This window comes from Indicator indicator, chromosome 9, assembly GCF_027791375.1.
Source record: "Indicator indicator isolate 239-I01 chromosome 9, UM_Iind_1.1, whole genome shotgun sequence".
In the NCBI taxonomy this organism is placed as follows: Eukaryota; Metazoa; Chordata; class Aves; order Piciformes; family Indicatoridae; genus Indicator; species Indicator indicator.
Genome location: NC_072018.1, coordinates 34,461,904 through 34,485,295, shown reverse-complemented (window position 1 = coordinate 34,485,295; position 23,392 = coordinate 34,461,904). Strand labels below are relative to the sequence as shown.

Below are 23,392 nucleotides of genomic sequence, written 5' to 3'. Positions count from 1 at the left end.
CTTTTACCTGAAAAGTAAAGCTGTAGAGAGCAAGAAGGTTTCCCCGCAGCCTCCTTTTCTCCAGGCTGAACAACCCATTCCCTCAGCTGCCCCTTGCAAGACCTTTGCTCTAGACCCTTCCTCAGCTTCAGTGCTCTTCTTTGAACACACTCCAGCACCTCAATGTCCTTCTTGGAGTGAGGGATCCAAAACTGAACCCGTTATTAGAGGTGTGGCCTCACCAGTGCCAAATACAGGGGGCCAGTCCCTGCCCTTGTCCAGCTGGCCCCACTCCTGCTGATCCAGGCTGCTGCTGGCCGCCTTGGCCACCTGAGCACACTGCTGACTCATCTTCAGCAGGCTGTCGACCAGCACTCCCAAGTCCGGGGGTGCTAAACTGAAGGCCACAGTAGGTGCTGGGAGGCCACGGCTGGCAGCCCCGGGGTACAGGGGACCCTGAAGACGTGGCACAAGGCCCGCAAAGCTCAAACGCCCACAGAGCAGAGAGGCCTCCAAGCCTGACATCAGCCTGACACCAAGCTGACGGCAGAGGCGGTGGCGCCTGAAGCTCTCAGCGTGCCCCGCGCGGGGCCTGCCGCCGCATAGCCCGCCGGGAGGTGTAGTTTTGCTCGCGCAGGGAGAGTTGCGCCTGCGTGGTGCGGCGGCCCGGGCGGGGGGCGGTCAGCCGGCGGCGGGGCCGGCCGGTGCCCAGCCGGCACGCCTACCCGTGAGGCGGCGGCGGGCGGCGAGCTGGGGCACCCGGCGGGGATATTCTCATCGTCTCCGTTCCCTGTTTTCCTTCCCGCAGCCCCGAGAGGCGTAGCTGTGGACGCCCGTCCCCCGCACCTGCCCGGCCGCCGGGCCCTCAGCCTCTGTCGTCCGCGGCCCACGTCCGCCGCGGCCCTGAGGGGAGCCCCTTCCCCTCAGCTGCCGGGTGCCACCACCGAGCCGGGATGTTCTCCAGGAAGAGCCATGCCGATGTCAGGAAATCCACCCAGAAGGCGCTGGACCCCAAGCGGGATGTACTCACCCGCCTCAAGCACCTTCGGGCGCTGTTGGGTGAGTGCGGGGCGGCCGGCGGGGCGCTGAGGCGTTTCTCGCTTCGCCCTGAGGTGCTGGGGAGGGGTGAAGCTGGGGCAGGAGCCCTGCACCCTCTGGTGCCTTTCAGGGCTGCTCGCTGTCGCGTCTGGACGCAGTCCGCCGTGAGGGTGGCCGGGGCGCGGGAAGCGCGGGAGGGAGCCGCTGCTCCTCTCCTTAGGGAGAGCTGCCGGCCGTGCCCGCCGGTGCCAGGGCAGACCGCGGAGCCGTGACCGGTTCGCTAGTCATTCCTTTACCTTTCACTGTGTCTCGAACCATAACATCGTACTGTTTGGGATGGCTGACTAAGAGCTGTCCCCAACACGGAGTAAAACTGAGCGTTACATTTCTTACAGACAACCTCGCTTGTAAATACATTCGCTAGCTTTCCGTAGCCTTTTTTCAAGCTCCTGTTGCACTTTTGGGGAGCTCTGTAAGCTATCCTGGTTATAGCAGTTGAAAGGTACTTGTCCTGGCAAAGTTGCTGGGGCTCTTAGGAAAAGTCACTGGTGCATTTTGCTGCTCCTGGCGTGGAAAACTTGTGTTGCCCAATGTCAGAATATTTGTGATGCAGCGTTGTTATCTGGGTGCAAAATACTATGTAGATACATTCCCTGCAGTGTTCTTCAGAAGATGCATTCATAGAAACGATGATCTTGTCAACAAGACTACTTTGGGCTTATTTCTTAAATGTTTAAAGAGGGTCACGTAATGGTATTTCGTGATGCCCTTCCTATGTCTTTGGCGAGGTTGAAATGTCACCTTAAAGCTGAAGCCGTAACTCTGGTCTTTTTGTCCTGAATGTTGAACCCAGTTGATGTGTGTTTCAGCTGTGAGCTATGATTTGGGCAACCACCTCATGTTCTCTGTTAGTCAGCAAACTGCACCAGGGAGAGGCTTTATTATGAGCTTTTGAGCACTCTCCCAGTTGAGGAGAACCAGTGACGGTGTTAGCATTTGTTTATCTGATTTTAGACTGTAGTTGTGCAAAACAAGGAGGAGAAAATGATCTTTTTAAAAGTTTTATTTTATTTCTTGTTACTCTAATAATGTTTTAGTCTGTTGGTTCAGTCAAGTTTGGCAGGTATGTGGGAACCTCAAAGATATGATACGAGCTGTGAGAGGTAAATAAGTGGCAGGAGGTGAAGGCCTGAGGTTAGTGGCTCGTGGAGAGAGCAGAAGTTAGCTGCTGTATCTTCTGCTGAGGAGCACCTCTGTGGTCATTGATTGTTTGTGGTGTTCCCCTTGAATGCCCTACATACTTGCTCTTTGTGGTGTGAAGGATGAGTAGAGCTGTAGTTAGTGCCCAGGAAGTGGCTCAGGCCTTGCAGAGCAAGGGGGCTCCGCTTCAATACTCCTCCTGGCTCATGCACCAGACTGTGAGGCTTGCACTAGGGAACTTCACTGTAGATTGGAGCATGGCTCATTGGTGGTGCTTGAGATTCATGTTGAGATTAAAAGCATTTTCCTGTGAAGTTCCCCTGATGGGAGAAAATACACAAAGGAAGTTTTCAATCTAGTGTAGGAAACTGAGGAGCATTTGTGGTGAGGACACTGAGTACCAACCTAAGTGAAAAGAGTCCTGATTAGCCTCCCTTGGGATGGTCTCTATAAAGCTGTGCTCTGAGATCAGGGAAATGGATGAGTAGAAGAGTCTGTGAGAGTTCAGCTTGTTTGGGTCATCTTGCTGATTTATTTATTTATTTATTTTCCCTCACTGTGTAAGTAGACATCATTCTGGTTTAAAAACATTGTACCTCTGTGATCTTCAGCATTTGAGTAGCCAATCTGAAGAAGACTTTTGTGGATAACTGATGAGTGGTCTCATCAATAAGTCCCAATCCATAAGTTGTCTTGTATTGTGCTCTAGAAGTGGCCAGGTCTTACTTGTCTTTTGGGCAACTGTACATGTAAGTTTGACATGATCAGTCCATAGATATTTACCTTCATAGTTTGGACTCAGTTCTGTCTGGTGTTGGGAGGTGAGAGGTTTACATATCAGAGTCCCTCTACACCTGCAGTCTTCAGGTATTCTGTGAACAATGTTTAACCTTTGCTATAAGCTTAGCTGTGAGGGAGGGGTAGGGTGACTGCTTTCAATGTGAGTTCCTCCTGTTCCGTAAATGTATGTAAAAAAAACTCTCAGTAGTTAGCAACCTGGTGGCCAGTTTCTTGTTTATTTCCCTCTGGGGATCAGTTTATACTGAAGGGGTACAAAATATTTTATTTGCTTGTGTTTGTTTGTGTTGGTTTTGTTTTTAATCATACCAGGACAGGAGAAGGTCCCTGCATTATGATATGCCTTTTACTGTTGATATGCCATGTAAACAATATTAAAATAATGTCAAGTGTCATTATTACAAAAAAAAAAAAGGGAATCCTTTGTTTCCAAGACAGTTTATAGTGTTTTGTGAGCCCATCCTGAGAAAGGTTGAGACAAGCAGTGTGAACTCACCCATGTCACTTTTTTCCCTTTTCCACCAGCTTCACTAAAATGAACGAACTTCAAGAAATAAGAAACACAACAACTTTCTGTTAGTGTTCCCCTTTCAGAATCTCAGAAGGAGCTGCCTGAAGCCAAGACAGGACTAGTTCAAGATGAAATCCAAGGCATGCTGTAGCTCTGGGTTATTCCCATCTTAGGGAGTGTTGTGGTTTTGTATGCCCATGTGCTACAGAGGAGGTTGTCAGGCTACTCTGAGAGACCTGATGGGTGGAACAAATGGAAAAATATGCCTTTGAGTGTGACAAAATTATTCATATCCCAAAGCAGATGGTACTGACAGCAGTGCTGGCTGGTGGCTTTCCATGCAGGTACTTATTACTCAGTTGGCAAATGGGAAAAAAAAAACACCCATCATGTCTCAGGAAATACCTTTCCTTCCAAGTGTCTGGTACATTTGGAGACAGTAACCTGATTTTTTTTTATTACATTTATTATTGAACATTGGTTTTAAGTGAAAATTGTTATCGGTGCTGGAGGTTGGGTAGCATATTGGTGGCTTGTTGGCTGGAGTGCTGTGATATGACAGCTGACAGTCTACTAGGGGATATGCTTTATTGCAGGGACTGTGTCAAAGTAGGCTTTTGTTATGATTCTGAGATGTCTGCTTTTGAGAATATCAATGTACATGTGTTAGATAATATAGAAACAGCTTCTTGAACGTAATATCTTCATAGATATCCTTGCCAGTGTGTGTTTTATGGTGTTCAGCAAGAAAGTAAAGCAACACATGGTAAGAACCTCTCCTGTGTTTAAGAATAACAAAAATCTTTTGGTAAAAGGCTCAGAAATAGTTGGTTGTGGTGATTTCTTTCCTTTCTGTTGTTGTGGGGTTTTTTTTTTGTTTTGTTTTTGTTTTTCCCTCCATCAAGTGTGGCACTCTTCATGCTGGCTGGTGTTGGGAGTGTCTCTCACAATGTTGCTCCCACCCTAGGCATTTCAGGCTATAATGGAACATGCTGTCAGGCTAGCTGCTCCTGTTCTTGTTTTTTCCATGTTACACTTAGAAACAAGAGAAAAATGGATAATAAAGTAGAGCAGTGGGACTTCTGGTTATGGCACTGCCTCAGTTTGCATAATTCTATACACATTTTCCATGAGAGACATTAAAAAGTTGAATGCTTGCAAACTTGCTGAATTTACCATCTCAGATGTAATCTGAAATTTGAGATGTTAACATTATTTTAGAAATTGTTTGAATTGCAGGGTTTTTTTTTAGTAACAGTATATTTCCATGTTGACATTCCTTTGAAAAAAATGAAGGAAAATTATCTTATAGGCTTTTATTTAGTATTTAAAGGTCTAATCTGGAAAAAAAGTGGGTGTGGTTTTTTTGTTTGTTTGTGGGTTCTTTTAAGGTAAGTAAAAATTGTATGTAGTTTATGGGGTGGGGCTAGTAATAAAAGTTTATCATTAACCTGGGCATGACTGCAAAGTTGTCTCTTCATGTCCTTTAATTTTTTAAGTACTTGAGATAAAGAAAAACCCCCAGGATTGAGAGAGCTTTGTACAAATAACGGCAAGCTAAAGGACTTTGGGAGTTGATGAAATTAAAGGGAGAATTTCTAACAGAAAAATAAAAGGAAAGGACACAATTATTGTCCTCTCTAGATGTGATTTTTTCTTAATATGAGGAAGAGTAATCAGAACTTGGCATAAACTCCAGTTCCTACTAAATGGTACCTGAGTAATTTGTTTCCTAATTTTTAAACTTGAGTAGTAAGGACTTGCAGTTATCTAAGGAGCCAACTGTTTCTTATTTATATAGAGGAAATGTCACGTGTACCCTCTTGAATGTTCTGCCATTTCCTATATGTTGCTGCAAAAGCTGTACAGTGTCAGTGCTGCTTTCCATTGCTCCTCACCATCAACACTTGGGTGCTAAAGGAACAGAGGAATAGTGTTTTCTTCATGTATCTGAACACCAAGGAACTGGGTAGTGAAGTGCCCAGGAAAGCTGCAACTCTGACTGAACCATGGAATTGTTGGGTGTGTGGCTTGTTCCTTATGTTCTGGACTGTGGGCAGTGGTATCAGGATGACAACTTGCATGCGCAATTGCAAGGAAATCTTACTTTTCCAAGTGGATATTTCCTCTCAGGGCAGTAAATGGGAGTATTGGCACTGGATTCTTTTAAGGTTAGGAACTGGTTTCCTATGTATCTTGTGAAGGGATAGAAGGAACAAAATAGTTCAGTAAGAAAAGGATGTAACTCTAAGCATGCATGCTGACATCAGAATTACAGATGAGTCACCACTGAAATGCCACATTTATAGAAAAGGAGAATTTACTTTTTTGGATTAGGCAGTTCCTTTCTCCTCCTTTCACAATTTAAACGGAAAGTTTCCTTTTTTTTGTTTAGATTTTAATGACCTCATTCCTTCATACGAAATCCTGGTAAATGAAAGCCTTGTTTTCTCCTAGAGTTGTGTTTAACAGAGCTCATGCATAGAGGGGAATAATTGCACTTAGCTTGCAAATTCGGGACCAGTAGTTTGTAGGAAATAAATATCATGTAAGAGAGTTTCCGTGCTCTAATTGTTTCCGTAAGGGCAAGCGACCAAACAAAGCCCCAGTGCTGACAAGGTATTAATTTTCCTTTAAAAACTGCTGCTCTTGTCCAAGGCTAAAGTAATTCTTTCTTCTGTAGTTGTGTGATATTATTTGGTCTTCTCGTAGCAGTTAGCTTTGTTGTCTTGAGTAATGAATGGGTTTCTTGAGAGCTGAAACTCAAGTTAAGGCTTAGGGAAGGGGTGCATGCTGGGGTTTCCATTCCTTTTCCAAAGGAATTGGAAATACACTGCTTGTGAATCCATCTGCTTGTCAGATAAGTTTACAGATTGAATTATCCATTTGCATACAGAAATCATTGCTGTTGTTTCTCTTCTCCAACAATTCCTATTCCTTTTGATGATACAGAAACCGTTCATTAGGATGGTTTGGATTGGAAAGTATCTTAGAGATCATCCAGCTCCGACCCCTGTGCCATGGGCAGGGACACCTCCTATAAGACCAGGTTGCTCAAGGCTTCATCCAACCTGGCCTGGAATATTTCCCTGGGCAACTATTCATATAGCTAAGACATATCTCTTTTTTTTTTTTTTTTTTTAATCTGGAAAACGAATGAACTCAAGCCATACTGCAAACTTCCATAAAAGAAATGAAAATGGAACTGTGTCTATTTTACCCACAAGGGTGGAAGCTATGTAATGAAGTTGCTGCTTTTTTTAAATGGCATTTATTTCATTCTTTAATACTAAATTTGCATGAAGACCACAATTTTCAGCTTTCTGATGTTGTACAATAACTCTGTTTGTTCCTCTTTTCAGATATTGTGGATGGAAGTGAGCTGAAGCAATTTTTTGAGAACAATTATTCTCAAATTTATTTTATATTCTATGAAAACTTCATAACACTGGAAAATAGCTTGAAACAAAAAGGTAAGTTTAAGAGTGTTGCCAGCAGTTGTTGATCAGTTTTCCTAAAGTTTTCTCAGAAGCATTCTGTTAGAGCTTATCTAATGATTATATGGCTCACAATTATCTATATTTGCATTAATAGTTTAGTGCAGTAGAGTATTAAAATGATAAATATTGTGATATCAGAAGAGATGAGCGTGGAAGATTGCTCTCTGAAGTGTCCTAAGTAACTGAAAATAGTTCTAAATGCATCTTTATGGCTAAGTGTCACTTCAGCACAGAAATCAGGTCTTGTGCATTCCTCTATGTATCCACTCCTCATGGTTTTGAAGTATTGGAAGCCTTCACCCTACCATTAAGCAGATGTCTTTGTAACTCAAGCATTGTCAGAGACCCACAGGACAGATCTTGGTGTTGAAGATGTGTTGTAGGAATGGCCTTTTGCTTGGAACTGAACATAATGAAAAAGCTTTGCAGGTCTAGGACTTTAAGTGTCCCTCCTTCATAATCAAGAGACAGTGAAGTGTGGGAACATCCTGCTCTTTTGGTATAAAATAGAGATGAAGAAAAAGAAACTGAATGCAACATCTTGACGTCAGTTGAATAACAGCAGCAGAATTTTGATGACTGGCTCATGCCCTGTTATTTATGGCAAACATTATTATTTTCTATCTTTCAGGGAATAAATCACAAAGGGAGGAGCTGGACTCCATTCTCTTTCTTTTTGAAGTAAGTTTTCTATGCCATGAAGCTAACTTTTATTTGCAATGTCATTGTCATTATATGGTTGCTTATACCAGTAGAATGAAGGGTGAAACCAGGTATCGATCAGAATGACAGGAGGCATCCGTGATGTACAAGGTGAAAGACAGAAGAGACCTAGGCTGTGCTTTAAGTTTTCAGCTACAACAACAATGAAAATTTTATTATGTAATGGGAATGTTGGTTGAATAAATATCCAGAGTTAAAAGATTTTATCAAAATACAGTCATGTATCTATCTTAAGGACCTGAGGATCAACTCTTTGAAAACATCCTGCTTTCTTTTCAGTAGATTTTGGGAGCAAGCAAGAAATAGTTGCAAAGCCTCTGTTAGGCTAAAGCTGTCCAAATAGTCTTCTTTGTCTCTCTTTCTCTCTCCCTCTCTCTCTCTCTCTCTCTAAAATTCAGTAATAAAATGCCTCTATATTTTAATGGAGGGCTTGTTCAAAACAGTAGCACTTTTTCCTTATGCTTTGTCCCTGTGAAGTTCACTGTTACGTTACTTGAAATGTGTCACACAGCAGGAGTTTGGGCTGCTTTCAGATGGAGGCATCTGTTATGATTGCAGTACTTGGTCTTGCGGCACAAGGAAAATAAAGGAATAAGAGTTGTCAGCTACTGCATATCAGTTTGATCTGAGTGTGTGAAATGTTAATTTGTTGAACTTATTTTAAATTCAGTGGAGCATCTCTTACTTGCAGAAGCACATCTTTCCCAGCACTGGTGGTCATAGCATTTGCAGTGTCTGAAGAGGAAATGTTAGCCCATTGACTTCTGCATAATCAAATTAGAATGTCTTTATTTTAAAGAAGAATAAGCTGTAGTAGATAATTGTCCAATAGACCTCTTTAATTAGAGTTATTACAGAAATATATTTGGGAGAAAATGTCACTGGCTCAGATAAAAGCCTAACATCTAAAGTTTCTATAATGCTCACTAGAAGTCTTAGCATAAACTGTACCTGTCTCTGAAGTTGGAGATCAGTGGTACCTTTAGTTGTGTTTTTTTTTTTTTAACTATTCATTAGGTAAATAATTTGGCTATATTTGGCTGTTGATTTCTCTTTGTTAATCCAACCCGTAACCTTTTATCTCAGTATTGCATCATAGCGATGTTATCTTTGTTTATATTGTGCGTTATTTTTGGTAGTGGTGGTAGAAAAAACCTCGAGCTTTCAATGGCACTCTAGAAATCAAAGTGAAAAGAAAAGCTAAATCTTCTCAACTCTTATCTTTCCTTTAAAAAAAAAAAAAAAAAAAAACACCAAAAAATTAACCTCAAAACCTCAGAAATATATGGCCTAATTTTTTTGCATCAATGTATAGCTCACAGTTAGAATAACATTAATACTGACGGTAAGATTGGTGCTTTATAGCCTGACATGCCTGTAATAAAGAATGGCCATGAAAATGATGACAGGAAATCCTGGAGTTTTGTGGTCTTATAGTCAGACTTTTATAAGGTAGCAAGATGATGATCTTTTCCTCTTCTCCCTCTCTTTGCTCCTTTGACTACAAGATGGCATTTTCAGACTGAAATCTGAAAATGAAATTGTGTTTTTGTGCTACTTACGATGTTAGCAAAAGAGTCTGCTCTAGGAACTTGCATGGGGCAGTGTGAAAGATGTACAAGGACCATATCTGAGGCAGGAGAAATTCTTCCTCCTGCTCCTTCCTCCTTGCTTGCAGTAAAGAAGGTATCACCATGTTTACCAACCCCCAGTCAAGAAGGTATCACCACACTTATACCAAGCAAGGCTGTGCAGTTTAATGGAAGCTCATTAGTACACTTGCTCTGTGGTCTTGAATAAGTAATTACATTTCTGTGGCTATGTCATTGAATGGAAAATAGCTAATGCTTCCTGCCTGATGGAAGTGAATAAGTATGCATTCCTCTGTCTGGAAAAACAGTGGCTAATCACTGCCTGTTTCATACCACTTACAAACATCAGGAGAAAAAAAAACCATACATCTAGATGAACCAATTGTTGCTCTGGGCCCTGACCAAGGAGAATTACGTTATGGCCTAGTCATCGATGGCTTTGAGGAAGAAGAAATCCTTTCAGATATTTGTGTGGAATTTGAAGCAATCCCCTTTATGGTGTTTATCTACTGGGAGTAACTTTGAAATCTATTTAGAGCTCTAGCTGTTGATAACTTAGCTGTAGGAAAACAGCTTTTTGCTCACAGACCAAGAATACATCAGTGTGAACACAGAGGAAAACAGTAAATGCCAAGTAATCAAATATTCATACTGTAAGCTATGGGCAACAAAACTAATTGGTTGTTAAGCCTGATATATTTAACGTGATGTCAGCATGAGCCAGAGGTTTCCCAGAGTTTTCTTCTAATTAGCTGAATAGATAATTACGTAGGGCTAACAACTCCTGAATCTAGGTGCTGAGGGTTGACAGTTTAGAAGTCAATACAGATATTTATGAAAGGATTGGCTTCTGCCTTTTCTGCTGGAGTTCGGCGGGTATTTTGCTGCTGTTCTTGAGTGACACCTAGTGTGTGCTTGAAGCAAAAGTAGCAAGTGCCTCTGCCACAAATCCTCTGAAAATTAAGGTGACTTGGTCGTAATTTATTTACGTTTTGATTTGACACCTCAGCTACATAGCTTGGCCACTCAATAATAACATCAAACAGCATATCAGTCAAAGAAGATCAATCAGAAGGGAGTGATAGGAAAGGTTAACACTTCTTTTTGTGAAGTGCTTTTTTACAATTAATATCAGAAAGTTGTTAGATCTACTTTTATATTCTCCAGGGTGCTTTCGCCTTGTCTTTCCCAAACACATATTCCTCAGCTGATATACCAGCTGTAATTATCTGTATTATTTTTTCCTCTTTTAGCTAAAGGGCCAAAATGATGTGAAAAGCAAATTTGCTTTTTCTCTGGTAGGCCTTAGCTACCTTCAGGTTTGCAGTGTATTTTCAGAACATGTTAATATTGTTACTTATATGACTATCCCCTCAGATTTGAGAGCATTCTTTGTTATAGCAGGCAGCTTAGCCTGAATTAATTTATTAATTATACTTGGATTAATTTATTAATTTATCCATTCTCTGTAATTATGGTTTATTAGTTAAGAACAGCCACTTCTCTTCTGCTGATGCAGCTGTAAAATGCATTATACTGATTTAACACTTTCAGTGTCTGAAATATTTTATTCTTAGAATTTTTCAGATTCTCTTTTTGATGTAGTAAAGCTTTCAAAAGTCACTTTTGTTGTTCAAGGTTTTTCAGATCCTGTCAGAGTAGTTCAGCTCTCAGTGAGATAGGTGCTCCCACCTCCCACACAATACATACATGGAAGGCTTTACAGTATAGGGTTTTCTCTTTGTTTATTCTTTAATAGTGTACATTAATAGAACACCCTTGTGCTTCATAGGTCCACATTTCTAATAGCGTATTGGTTTTTTTCATAGCTTCTACAAAAGGGTTTATTGATGCTCTATCCAATTTCTGTAAGTCCATGTGTTTTATATGGAACTTCTGGTTTCTTGAACTTAGTGAAAATGTAAGCAGTGTGAATCCTTGGGTCTGGATGCAGAGTAAGCACCGTTTTTTTTAAAAGACTGTGCATAAATCTAACTCTGGAAAGGTGTATAATGTATTGACTTTGCTGTAGTTGTGCTTCCAGACCCTCTTCTGTCAAACCTATCTTTCCTGGTGTGCCTCCTGCCCTGTTGGAATGAGGAGAGGCTCACTGTGCTTATGAACAGGGACAGGCAGAGTGATCTACTTTCACTCTCCTTACAACTTCAGCAGCAGAGTTCTGATGTCCGGTTTGGAATAGCCAGAGTAAGCACACAGCAGGTGGATTCCACTATTAAGTGGATGTAAAACAGAGTATCAAGGTGCTATACCCTCTTCAGTGTCTGCACTACACACACTCAAACTCACAATGTGCTTTGGCTTTTGTGTAACACTGAGTCTTTTTCCAGATATGGTAATCAATAACCTGTCAGAACTTGCCCCACCATACTTCGATCTCTTTATGTTGTAGCAGTAGCTACTGCTTTTAATACAGCATTGTTCTTAGAAGCACATCTAAACCTAAACTACAAATGGCCAGACACTCAGAACATTAAGATGTGGTGTAAATCCATCAAAATGTGGATGTGTCTGCTGTCAGAATGTGAATGCAGTGATCACAAAGCAGCTGTGTAGCCTGAATTTATTACTGCAGATGTGCGCCAGTTACTCTTTCTGCAAATGCTAGTGGTGGTTCAGTTTAGGTTTGTAACTGGTTGTACAATCTGCAAGGAATACTTTTGAAAAGTAGATGACAAAGCCTCAGCAGTAAATACCCAGCACCTGTCAGAGGAACACCTGCTGTGGTGGGTGACCAGATGGCTTTCTGCACTGACACAGCTTGGGGAGATAGGTTTCTCTCTTACTATTGCCTAGTGATGTACAGAAATAACAATACAAATGTGTAACTTTGGTTCATTGCTGTGCTGGGATTGCTCTGGATGTTTTAAACACCAAACTCTTCTGTTACTGAAACACCACCAGTACTGGTGGATGAGAAGCTGGACATGAACCTGTAATGGGCACTTACAGCCTAGAAGGCAAATCAGATCTGGGCGTGCATCAAAAGAAGCTTGGCCAGGAGATTGAGAGAGGTAATTCTGCCCCTCTGATCTGGTGAGACCTCACCTGGAGTACTGTGTCCAGCTATGGAACCCTCAACAGAAGAGGGACATGGACCTGCTGGAGCAGGTCCAGAGGAGGACCACAAGGATCAGAGGGCTGAGCACCTCTTTTATGAAGACAGGCTGAAAGAATTGGGGCTGTTCAGCCTGGAGAAAAGAAAGCTCTGGGGTGACTTAGAGCTACATTTCAATACCTGAAGGGGACTCAGAGGAAGGCTGGGGAAGATTCATTTAGAAGGGCTTGGAGTGACAGGATGAGGGGCAGTGGTTTTAAACTGGAGCAGGGCAGATTTAGGCTGGACAGCAGGAGGGGAAGTTCTTTACAGTGATAGTGGTGAAATACTGGTACAAGTTGCCCAGGGATGTGGTTGAGGCCCTGTCCCTGGAGACATTCAGGATGAGACTCAATGGGGCCTGATTGAATTGGAAATGTCCCTGCTGACTGCAGGGGATTTGGAGTAGGTGATTTTTGAGGGTCCCTTCCAAATCAATGCAATCTGTGAATTCCATTGTAGGTCTGCTTTATATAGGCTACTGTGTGAATATTGGTTAAACAGCTTAAAACAAACCTCAAAGCCAGTGGTGATTCTTGGTGAGTCATTTCCAATTTCATAAGCTCTTGCAGGAGTGAAAATTTGAGTAATTTTTGGTTCCTAATACTTAGAAGATTTGAACACTGTGCTGCTGTTTTAATGGGTGTGTAAAAGGATGTTCTTTTGTATTTAGCATTTTCCTAAGGTGGCCTGCTTATCTCAGGGCTCCTTAATTACTTGCTACATTTTAAATAAAACTGTGGAAAGTTTAGTTGTATATTGACAAGTTCTGTATTGAAGTACCATGTCTACATGTAAGCATTTTTTCCATTCCTGACTTGTTTACTGAAATTTTCAAGGTGATGAACAGCAAATCAGGACAGGTAAATAATGAATGAATAACAAACAGTAGCCCAGCATGCTTGTCACTTAACAGTCTGCTGTTATTTTGCCCACTTTAGGTCTAACCTAGTAAAATGCTTGAACAGATTTAGAAGTGTATGAAAGGCCTACAAGGAAGCTGGGGAGGGACTTTTTACAAGGGGTTGTTGTGATAGGATGAGGGCGGAATGGATTGAAGCTGGAAGAGGGCAGATTTAGATTGGATATTAGGAAGAAATGCTTTACAGGGAGGGTGGTGAGACAGTGGAACAGATTGCCCAGAGAGGCTGGGGATGTCCTCTTCTGGAGGTGTTTAAGGCCAGGTTGGACAAGGCCTTGAGCAAGTTGGTCTCGTGGGTCCCTGGGCCCCTGGCAAGGAGCTTGGAACTAGATGATCTTTAAGGTCCTTTCCAACCCAAATCATTCTATGAATCTATGATTTGCTAACGTGAAAAGTATTTGTCAAATACTTCACAAGGAATAATCAAATGAAGATATTGCTGAATTCTTCTTGCCAGAGGTCTTTGTTTCTCATTTCTTGGGCTTATCCCCTTTGTTTAACTTTCGTTTTACTGTTTGTATTTTCCTTATGTCTGTCTGGCTCAGTGGCTTAATATGCCCATCTGCAGGTTATCTTACACTTGAAATCAAATTACTGCTAAGAGTCACAGCTTTAAGTTCAAGTAGTAGGTTCTGTTACAGCTTGTCAGATGGTTCCACTTCCACTGTTTAATCTTGAGTGTGTCACAGCCTTGCTTGTTTCCTTCTCAAGCTCAACAGAGGAAAAAGAGCTTATTTGTTTATTAGCAAAACATTTGTTTGTAGCCCTTCTTTCCTACACATGGAAAATTACTTCTTGGCCCATCTACAGTTTGTTCTGCCATGGTTCTGGTCGGTTCATCTATTACTGCTCTTAAAATAATACTGATGTTGCTTTCACAGCATTCTGTTGTAAATCCCAACTGTATGTTGCCAATGTTCAATTCAGAGATCTAACTGTTTAATGGTATGCCTAGGGCAAGAGTAACTATCTTGTGTGCTTTGGGCAGATGTTTTCCCTCAACAAATAACTGTAAATAATTTATTGATGCAATAAATGGAGTATCCCTTCATTTGGATTGAACTGCTGCAGGCATACTAACTTCATTGGGCTCTTGCCTTTGCATAAATCAGGGAATAACAGATGGAAATTGTTGAAATTACTGCAGATTTTAGTAGTCTGAGCACTGTGAAACTCTTGTGGAGATACCACCAAACAGTAGAATCATAGAATGCTTGGGGTTGGAAGGGACTTCCAGAGATCTAGTCCGACCTCTGTGCCAAAGCAGGATCACCTAGGGCAAGGCACACAGGAACGCATCCAGGTGGGTTTTGAATGTCTCCAGAGAGGGAGACTGCACAACCTCTCTGAGCAGCCTGCTCCAGTGCTCCATCACTCTCACTGTAAAGAAGTGCCTCCTCATATTGAGGTGGAACTTCCGGTGTGCTAGCTTGTACCCATTGTTCCTTGTCCTGCTACTGGACACCACAGAAGAGAGATTGTCACCTTCGTCTTGACACCCACTCCTCAGATATTTATAGGCATTAATAAGGTCCCCTCTCAGCCTTCTCCTCTCAAGACTAAACAGAGAGATGTTCAAGTCCCTTAATCATCCTTGCAGGCTCTGCTGGACTCCTTTTCACATAATGGATGTATGGAAAAAGCCATTTTGTTTTTTTCTTCTCAGACTCCATCCTCCTGGAATTAATGTTGTTCTGAGCTTGCCGTTGATGTTGTTGCCAGGAGCACATTTAATCAACAAGAACATACTTCATTTTGTTGTTGCTTCATGAGAGACTTGAAGCTCCTTGTAGCTTCAGAAGGTAGAACAACAACACTTACCATTTTAGTGTTGTGCCAGTGAAGCTGGAAAACTTTCAGGCTGTTGGGATCTTCATTGTGAAGTTTGCTGAACAGCCTTGTCTTCTCTGTGTTCTGCCACAGGGTAGTGCAGCACACAGTGATGGGCACAAAGCTGCCAGTCATGATATGATTCAACAAAGTTGGCAGAAGACTTTTGAAAAGAAATTGCAGTATTGGTTAAGTCAGAGTGGATCTGTTGAAATGCAAGGCTTGGTATCTTTTTATTTTATTTTTCTCAGAGAGAGAGATGTATCTTTCAAAAAGCAGCATCCCCTGTAAAGTAAGATTTAAACTGAACATTATTCCTAGTCATGCAGGAAGTCTGGAAGAAAAAGAACTATGGATAATCAGTTAAAAGAACTGACAGATACCCTGATGTGTTGATCAGTAGTAATACCTAATTTCTATTTCAAGTGTGCTATAATGGATTACCATATAGATGCAGCAAAGCACTAAGCATTAAATAGATCTCTGTGTTTTCTCAAAAAGCAATATTATTTTGCACTGTGGGGTTTCTTAAAATATTTCTTATTAGCGTACTGTGAAACTGGAAACAAGATGTCAATAGCCAGTTTGGATTCCACAGTGGGGTCGCAAATAGGCTAGGCTGGAGTGGAAGGGACTGTCATTTGTTTGATAGGAGCAGCAGGATGTACCTTTGGAACACCAGGGGTTGGAAGGGTGGAGAAAATGTTCTTGGGAGCGCTGTGTCAAAAGCGCAGCAACTGGGCTTGTTTGTGACTTGTGCCACACTGCAACACCACCTTAGTCTGGGGACTTTAAGGTACACAGGCAAAAAAAATCACTAATTCCAAGGCACTCTTTGAATTATAGCATTCAGAAGGTTTCATTTAAAAGGCTAGACTTTTAACCATGATAACTTATTTTTGCATTGCAGGAGCAAATGTGGGCTCTGCATTTAGGTTATTTATATCCTTCTAATCTGGAGGAAAGCTTTCATGTCTTCAGTAGGTGGCTGTGATGCTAGCAATTTAATTTGCTTTTTTAAAAAATTACTTCTATTTACTGTTTGGTAGGGCTGTGCAAGTGATTAATCACATCTTTGCATCTTTTCAAAATGCATGTATATAATACACACTGAGATGCTGAAAAGGAGAATGGCATGAAAAATTAAGTGTCTTAGCTTTTTTTCTGTGAAAAAGATTTTGGGATATGGAAGCTTTCCATGGATAGGAACTTCTGCTCTATTGCTATTTATTTCAGCCCTTGAATTGTTTTGATTCACTCCCCTGACAAGGAATTATGTCATTTTCTTCCTCAACTCCACCAGCTTCATGCAATTTCAAGTTTCGGCTTGCTTTTTCTGGTGGTGGTTGTACTCTACAACATTTGTTTTCCAGGTTTTCTCTGAGCATAACCTAAAATTCACTAACAAACAGTTGTGAGGGTGGTTATTAAATTTGTTTTCAAAATGAGTCTCTTTTATGCAGCTTTGTCACCATATCAGCTTATGCAGCTTACACCTTATCAAGTGAATTTCGTGTCCAAGTTGAGGTGAAATTGTGTGACACGTAAGATACTGCCCTTACCTCGTGCCACCATGCCCCTGGCCTTGCCCAAATAGCAGTCAGTGTACTTCACCTCTTGCAGAGGGACCTCCCTTCCATGTGCTGTTGTGTTGTGGAACAACTAATAGCTGGGGGGTTTGATCTGAATCACTTGGGATGTGTAAACTGTAAATGTTCTCTAAGAACACTGCTGAAGCTCTTGGGAAATCCATCTTGTTTCTTTTGGCAACTAAGGAACATTTCCATCAGCAGATGACTGTCACAGACATTCATTCATAATACAGAGGGATGCCATGCCTGCTGCTTAAGGCTTTGAGGGAAGTAGTTTTATAGATTCATAGAATGGTTTGAGTTAGAAGGGACCTTAAAGATCATCTAGTTCCAACCTCACTGCCATGGACAGGAACACCTTACACACTAGACCGGCATTCTCAAGGCCTCATCCAACCTGGCTTTGAAAACCTACAGTCCCCAGCCTCCCTGGGCAATCCATTCCAGTGCCTCACCACCCTCACTGCAGAGAATTTCTTTCTAATATCCAGTCTAAATCTCCCCTCCTTAAGCTTCAATCCATTCCCTCCTGTCCTATCACAAGCTGCACCATCTGAAATACAAACATTTTCACAAGTACTGTTGCCACATACTGACACGTTTCTAATAAAATGTCCTGATACACTTTTTGAACTTTAATATGCTTGGTTTTCAAAAGTCAGTACTTTAAATCAAATGACAGAGAATTTGCATCCAGGACAAGCTGAAGATTAGTCAGTGTGGCCTGTAAAAAAAAGAAATGAGTTTTGCTCTAGTGATTACTGTACTTCTTGTAATGACTTCAGCAATGAAACAAGATATACGTGGTTTTGTCTGGGTTTCTGTGATAAACATGAAGTTATTTGAAGGTTTCTTCCTGCAGTGTGATGTGTGAATTCAAACCATTTTTCTGTTTCCAGTTTGTCTCAGGGTTTTGTTGAAGTGGCCCTTTTCTCCTGTGTTTTGGGTGTGTGCTCAGTCTGACACATGCCTGGATGCAGAGCGAGCTCTGTCCTGACTTCCGCAGCCATCTGAAGTATTTGTGGTTTAGTTAGAGGCTCCTTTCTGCCCTCTGCCAAGTTAGCTGAAGATCCATATCAAAATTTGTCTTGAGAGGTGGTGGGCTGCTAGTATTTTAATATTTAGATGGATAATGATAATTCTTTGTCTGTGGATCCTGCAATCTGACTGGCAGAAACAAGGTCCTTAACTACCAGGTAAAGCCCAGCTGTGATTCATGGCCTCATCTTCAGCCAGTTGGATCCTTCATCCCAAGCTCGTTTGTCCTGATCATGGACATGGAGCTAGACCTCTGGCCACCAGCTGCCTGCTCCTTCAGTCCCTGATGCCCCAATGGCCTGGGGAGGGAGCTGAGGGAGTAACACCAAACCAAAATTGACCAGAACGTAGAAGGGATGTACCCAATTTGTATTTTTATTCTAGGGAAACTTTTAGAAATGCCGAACGCTGTTTGGAGAGCATGTGCTATGGTGAAGATGTGAAGACTAGTCTGTCTGTGTGACCTGAGGTCTAGTTCCCAAAGTCTGTGAACTTGTCATGACTTCATCTTCTGCCATGGAGAAAGGAATGCTCCATTCTCAGAAAGGCTCTGTTTTGGGTGTCATGTAGAATTCCTGAAGCACTTTGGTGTCAAAACCAAAAGTCTGTCTTGCTCCATCTCTCGAGCATACTGTTCTGAACAGCAATAATGATTCATGTGTTGGCCGTCTCTGAAGGGTTGCCTAAAATGCCAATTCTTGCATTCTTGGTCCTGATGAGCTTTCTCTCATGAGCTTTTATGTGCAAAAGACCAACAAATGGGTCACCTTTGCTCCAATGACTTGTCATTCATTTTGCATCCTGCATGTAGTGTTTCTGAGAATTTACCAGAAGTTTATTTCAGTGATTTTTGTTGGATGATTACAAGGAACTCTGACTGTTAGTCTTTTGTAATGTTGTTTAATATAATTTCATTTCCAAAAGTAGATGTCGACAACTAATTACCCATTTAAATATACCTTCTTAATTCATGTTTCAGTAGCTTAAAACTTCTAAGATCCAGACACATTTTTCTGTGAACTCTACACAAACCCATGTTTGTTCTCCCTGTTTTTGAGAGGCTGAGCAGCATTAAGTTATCTGCCCTGTCCTCATGCACCTACTTGCCAAGCTCTGGTCTATACTTCTGATAGTTTATAAAAGGGATATAAAGATGTCTTGGAGCCTGTTATCTTAGGTTCTTTTAAAAATTATGTTTACCGAAGTAAGACCCACAAATTGTTTTGGTTTATCCAGATTATTTAGTAGTGTTACCATCCTGTAAACTGGCATGGAGCAACATTTGGTAGCCCCAACTGTTCTCTGCAGCTAAGACTCCATTCAGGAAAGCACTTAAGCATATGTTTAAATTGCTTTGCTGGTACCCTGTAGCATAACAAAACTGAAGAAGAATGGGTTTGACCACAACCTCTTTCTTTGTTTGATCTGCCTCTGTTAGGATCAGTCTGCAACTACAGAGGCAGGCCACTACATATTATTCCACATAAGTGCTTTATTAACTGCATGTACTGTGAATTAAATTCATCTAGCTTCGTGTAATTTGGCTGGGTTTCACTCACCAGCTGAAAACACAGGTAAATGATCTCACAGTGAAAATAACTGCACTGCTGTTCATCTCAGCCTGAGCTGGGAGATCAGACCCCATTAGCTGATGAAAAGACAGACCTAAGCCCCAGAGGCTCAAAGCCTGGCCTGTATCAATCTAGCAGTAGTCATTACCAGGCACTTGAGAAAAATATAACCCAGAGTGAGCTGCTTAGAAATCTCTAAGTTCTGCATTAGGGATCAGTTGATATTCTGGCTTTGCCTGGCAGTGGGAAAGGGAAAATGGCTCAGGACAGTGTCATTCTATTTATTCAGGAGCATTCCAAGTATCTTTCTTCATAACAAGAGACTAAAATAATGGGCAGGAGTCCTTACCATGATAGGTATTTGCTTTCTATTGTGTTCTCTATGTATTTATTACCATTTCATATATGTCTTGTCTGTCAGTTTCCCTATATCCTCTGAATTGAGCCAGTTTTATTATGGTTTATTATGGAAAATGTGACTATTTAGTTTTGTTTCCTGCAGAAAATATTGCAGCTACTACCTGAGAGGATTTTTTATCGATGGCATTTTCGCAGTATAGGTAAGAAGGAATGGTTACAAATAAAATCAATGTTTTCTGTAGTCGCTTCCCTGGTTCTGCAAGTCATGTTAACCACAGAATCCCTTAGTGTTGCCCATGCACAAATACTACTTAAATACAAACCTGGCAGCTGAAAATCCTCAAAGCATATTGAAAGTATTCTTACCTGCTACAACAGCTCTGTTTCCTTCCTCTATGTGGGTTTGGGTGCCACCTTAATTTTGATTTTTCAGGAATTATCTTTAATTTTTCTATTGGATTTCCCTGGACCCTCTTTCCTTTTTGTCTCTTGTGCTAGAAGCTCTCAAGGTGATGTGGTTTATAAACCAACAGGCCTTTTCCAGTGATGTTGTCTTCTCTATTCTCAGACAAACACCAGAAATTGAGATGGAGGAGGGTTGTGGTGTCTGTATGTGACTCATGCAAGTTTGCATTATTATAGTCTTTTGCAAGTGATCAAACACAAGATGCCCATACAAATTCCAACTCCAATATTGCTGTTTGCCTAGCAATAGGTACTGTGCTGAACCTGACCTTTGCCACCTCCTGGAAATTCATTCTGCTGGACCTGTGCTGTGGGTTAGGTGGCTGTTTGGTAGCTGAGCACAGGCTGTGCTCAAGTGAGTGCAGACCATGGAGTGTTGCACTGAGGAGGAGCATGATTTCTTCCCTGATACTCCTGCATTCTCTGTGCAGTTTAGCTCATTACTCTTTGTGAAACAGCTGGCACACCATTTGTGGGAATTGAGAGAGGAATTTCTGGTGTGGAGCTGGGATAGTGCAGGAAAGAGATTTAGGGACAATAATAGGCGCTTTTTAGTAGCTCTTTTTAATCAGCTTTTCTTTTAATGGGTGTTGCACAATTTTACTGGCTTTTATAAGTGGAACTATGGGTACACAGGCATCATGTTAGAGCACAGTACTGGCCATGACAGACCCACGGTACCTATGGATGGCACTCACTTGGTCAAACCAGGAGGCTATCTTTTCTTCCCTGCGCTCCTACAGGATTTACTCTACATCCTCTGGCTTCTGGAGCAAAGGGAGGAATAGGAGGAGTCTGGCAGAGAGAAGTCTTGAGTTAGTAAACCTTTCCATTTTTTTTTTTTCCCCCCCTCCTTGATCTCCTGCACATTTTGGGGGGCTGCAGAAAAGGGTGTCCAAAATGTGGAGCTGAGGATTGTATGGCAGCACCTGCATAAAAAAGAACAAAATGTAGTTACCAGTTCAGTTGATGTGGACCCTTGGAGTGCCTGATTTAATGCACTTAATGTTCTTCCACTGTAACTGTTTTGAGTGTAAAGATAACACATACCTAACAGGTTTGCTTTAGTCATTCAGGAACTTTGGAAGTCTCGGTAAGAAAAAGAGGATGAATTTTTCTGCACAAGTACCATATGTTTTCAGATGTTTTAATATATTCCCTACAAGGCTTCAACTAGATTTTAAATTTGGCTTCAAACATTAAAGCTATGGAAAAACCAAAGCTTTATTGTCTTTAGTTTGAAGATGGTGAACTTTTTAATATTCCCTGTGAACTTTAAATATTCCCTGTAGCCTACTGTGCTTATACAGTGAATATTTTGGCCTTGTGGTCATGTACAGGAACCAGGAAGCCACATCAATTCCTCTCCTCATTTGGCCTGACTGAATAAAGCTAGAGTCACGTGGGTGCAGAAATATTGAAAGGTCTAACACATTGATTTTAAGAATCAAAACACCTTGAAATCTGATGAATTAACAAACAGCAAACCAAAGTGTTGTGACCACTTTGGTAGCATTCAGAAGAATTTTCAAAGTAGTGATGAATCATAGAGGAAATTATCAAGTGAAAGTGATTTTTAGGCTGCATTAGAGGGGGTTATATTTCTTCTAAGCAGTACTTTGTTGTTGTTGTTGAGGTTGGTTCCTAGCACTGTTCCATCAGCTGCCATGTTTTTCATCAGAACAATAGATTTGCTGTTGCAGAGGAAATAATGAGTGGAAGCTAAAGGTCAAGGAAAGGGCTGTTGTCACATTTCCAGTTAGCACCAACAAAAATAAAAGGAGGCATCTGCTAGCTCACTTTACTACCATCTCATCTGAATTAGTCCAGAGTAAATTGGTTTTAGTCAGTTGTTTTATAATGAATATATTCCCTATGCTTCTCTTGAATAGTGGTATTTGGATAATTTTTCAGCTGAGTCCAATAAAATTTGGCAGTGCAGTTATTTACAGCTGGACCTTGTGATTTGTGTTCGCTTAATGTTCATCAGCATTGCTGATATATTTGCTATAGATGTTAATCATTTCCCTTTAATACTGTGAAATGGTGAGATTTTGAGGGAAGGATGACATATAAGGAATGTCCATCGTTCCCAAATCCAGGAGAAATAACAGCTGAGTGCTACATCCTGTTATTTTTCTTGCAATTGGATTAAAAACATTTTCATACCTGAAGCATTTGGTGCAAAATTATGCAAAGTCAGTCTTGTGCTGACTATTTTAGCACAGACATTCAGGCAGTTTGCCTGGTATTTTGAAAAAGAATCAAAATATGTTATAGACATGAATGAAGTGCAGATTGCCAGCACTTTTTTCTTATCGTGACTGTTGATATTAGTGGGGGATTGGACAAGATGACCTTTGAGGGTCCTCTCCAACCTAATACGATCTGTGAATCTGAATGTATTAATCCTACAGGTTGGATTTCTTGATTTCTCCAACTCAGTAAATCAAAATTTCCCCTAGATAACTTATTTTTAATGAAAGTAATTTGAGTCAGTTGTCATCTGACTAAAACCAAAGTACCTCACTGTAAACAGATGTCATATTTAACCTTACAACACCAATGGTGCTGATCATAACTACATTTACTTTGGTTTTATTTTCATCTTGTAGTTTTCTTAAACTCCAGTGCAGAAGCCACCTAATAAATGACATTAAACTAACCTTTTCTCTAGTATTATACAAACCATTGAGGTGGAAAGCAACCATGTGAGTATCTGATACATGCTTATTTAATGTTTCTAATCCAGGGTCAATTCTGAAGAAGCTTTTGCACACTGGAAATTCTCTCAAGGTATTTCTCTTGATGATGTGTTCTCATTTCCTTTTGCTTTAATCCTTATGAATTACATGGCAGTTTTTCAGTGTCAGTGTTTTCCAGATTGTTAGGCTCGGTAATTTTACTTATTCAGCCTTTCATCCTAAATTTTACTGTTGCAATCCTTTGACCTCTGTGGGGCCAAGATTTCAGACTTCATAAGGCATGAAGTGTTGATAGGTCCCTGATTGTGCTACACTTGGTGTTGTGCATGCAGAGCCCTTTTTAAGGCTGAGTCTTGAGACTAGCTAGGGTACATTTGGCCTCAGGAACTGGGGAGGAGTGGAATTAGCAATTTTTGACCTCTGAAGCTGGAGTGGTAATGCTGTCTCCTGGCA

General features: G+C 41.2%; 1 protein-coding gene across 1 annotated transcript in view; it reads left to right on the top strand.

Annotated features, from left to right (window-relative positions):
* Window positions 1-932: 932 nt before the first annotated feature.
* RALGAPA2 (Ral GTPase activating protein catalytic subunit alpha 2) overlaps window positions 933-23,392 on the top strand; it is a 126,212-nt gene continuing 103,752 nt past the window's right edge. The window contains exons 1-5 of the mRNA XM_054383527.1: window positions 933-1,038; window positions 6,889-6,999; window positions 7,658-7,707; window positions 19,912-19,969; window positions 22,987-23,030. Coding sequence (XP_054239502.1) covers window positions 933-1,038; window positions 6,889-6,999; window positions 7,658-7,707; window positions 19,912-19,969; window positions 22,987-23,030 — 369 coding nt within the window. The remainder of the gene's footprint in view (window positions 1,039-6,888; window positions 7,000-7,657; window positions 7,708-19,911; window positions 19,970-22,986; window positions 23,031-23,392) is intronic.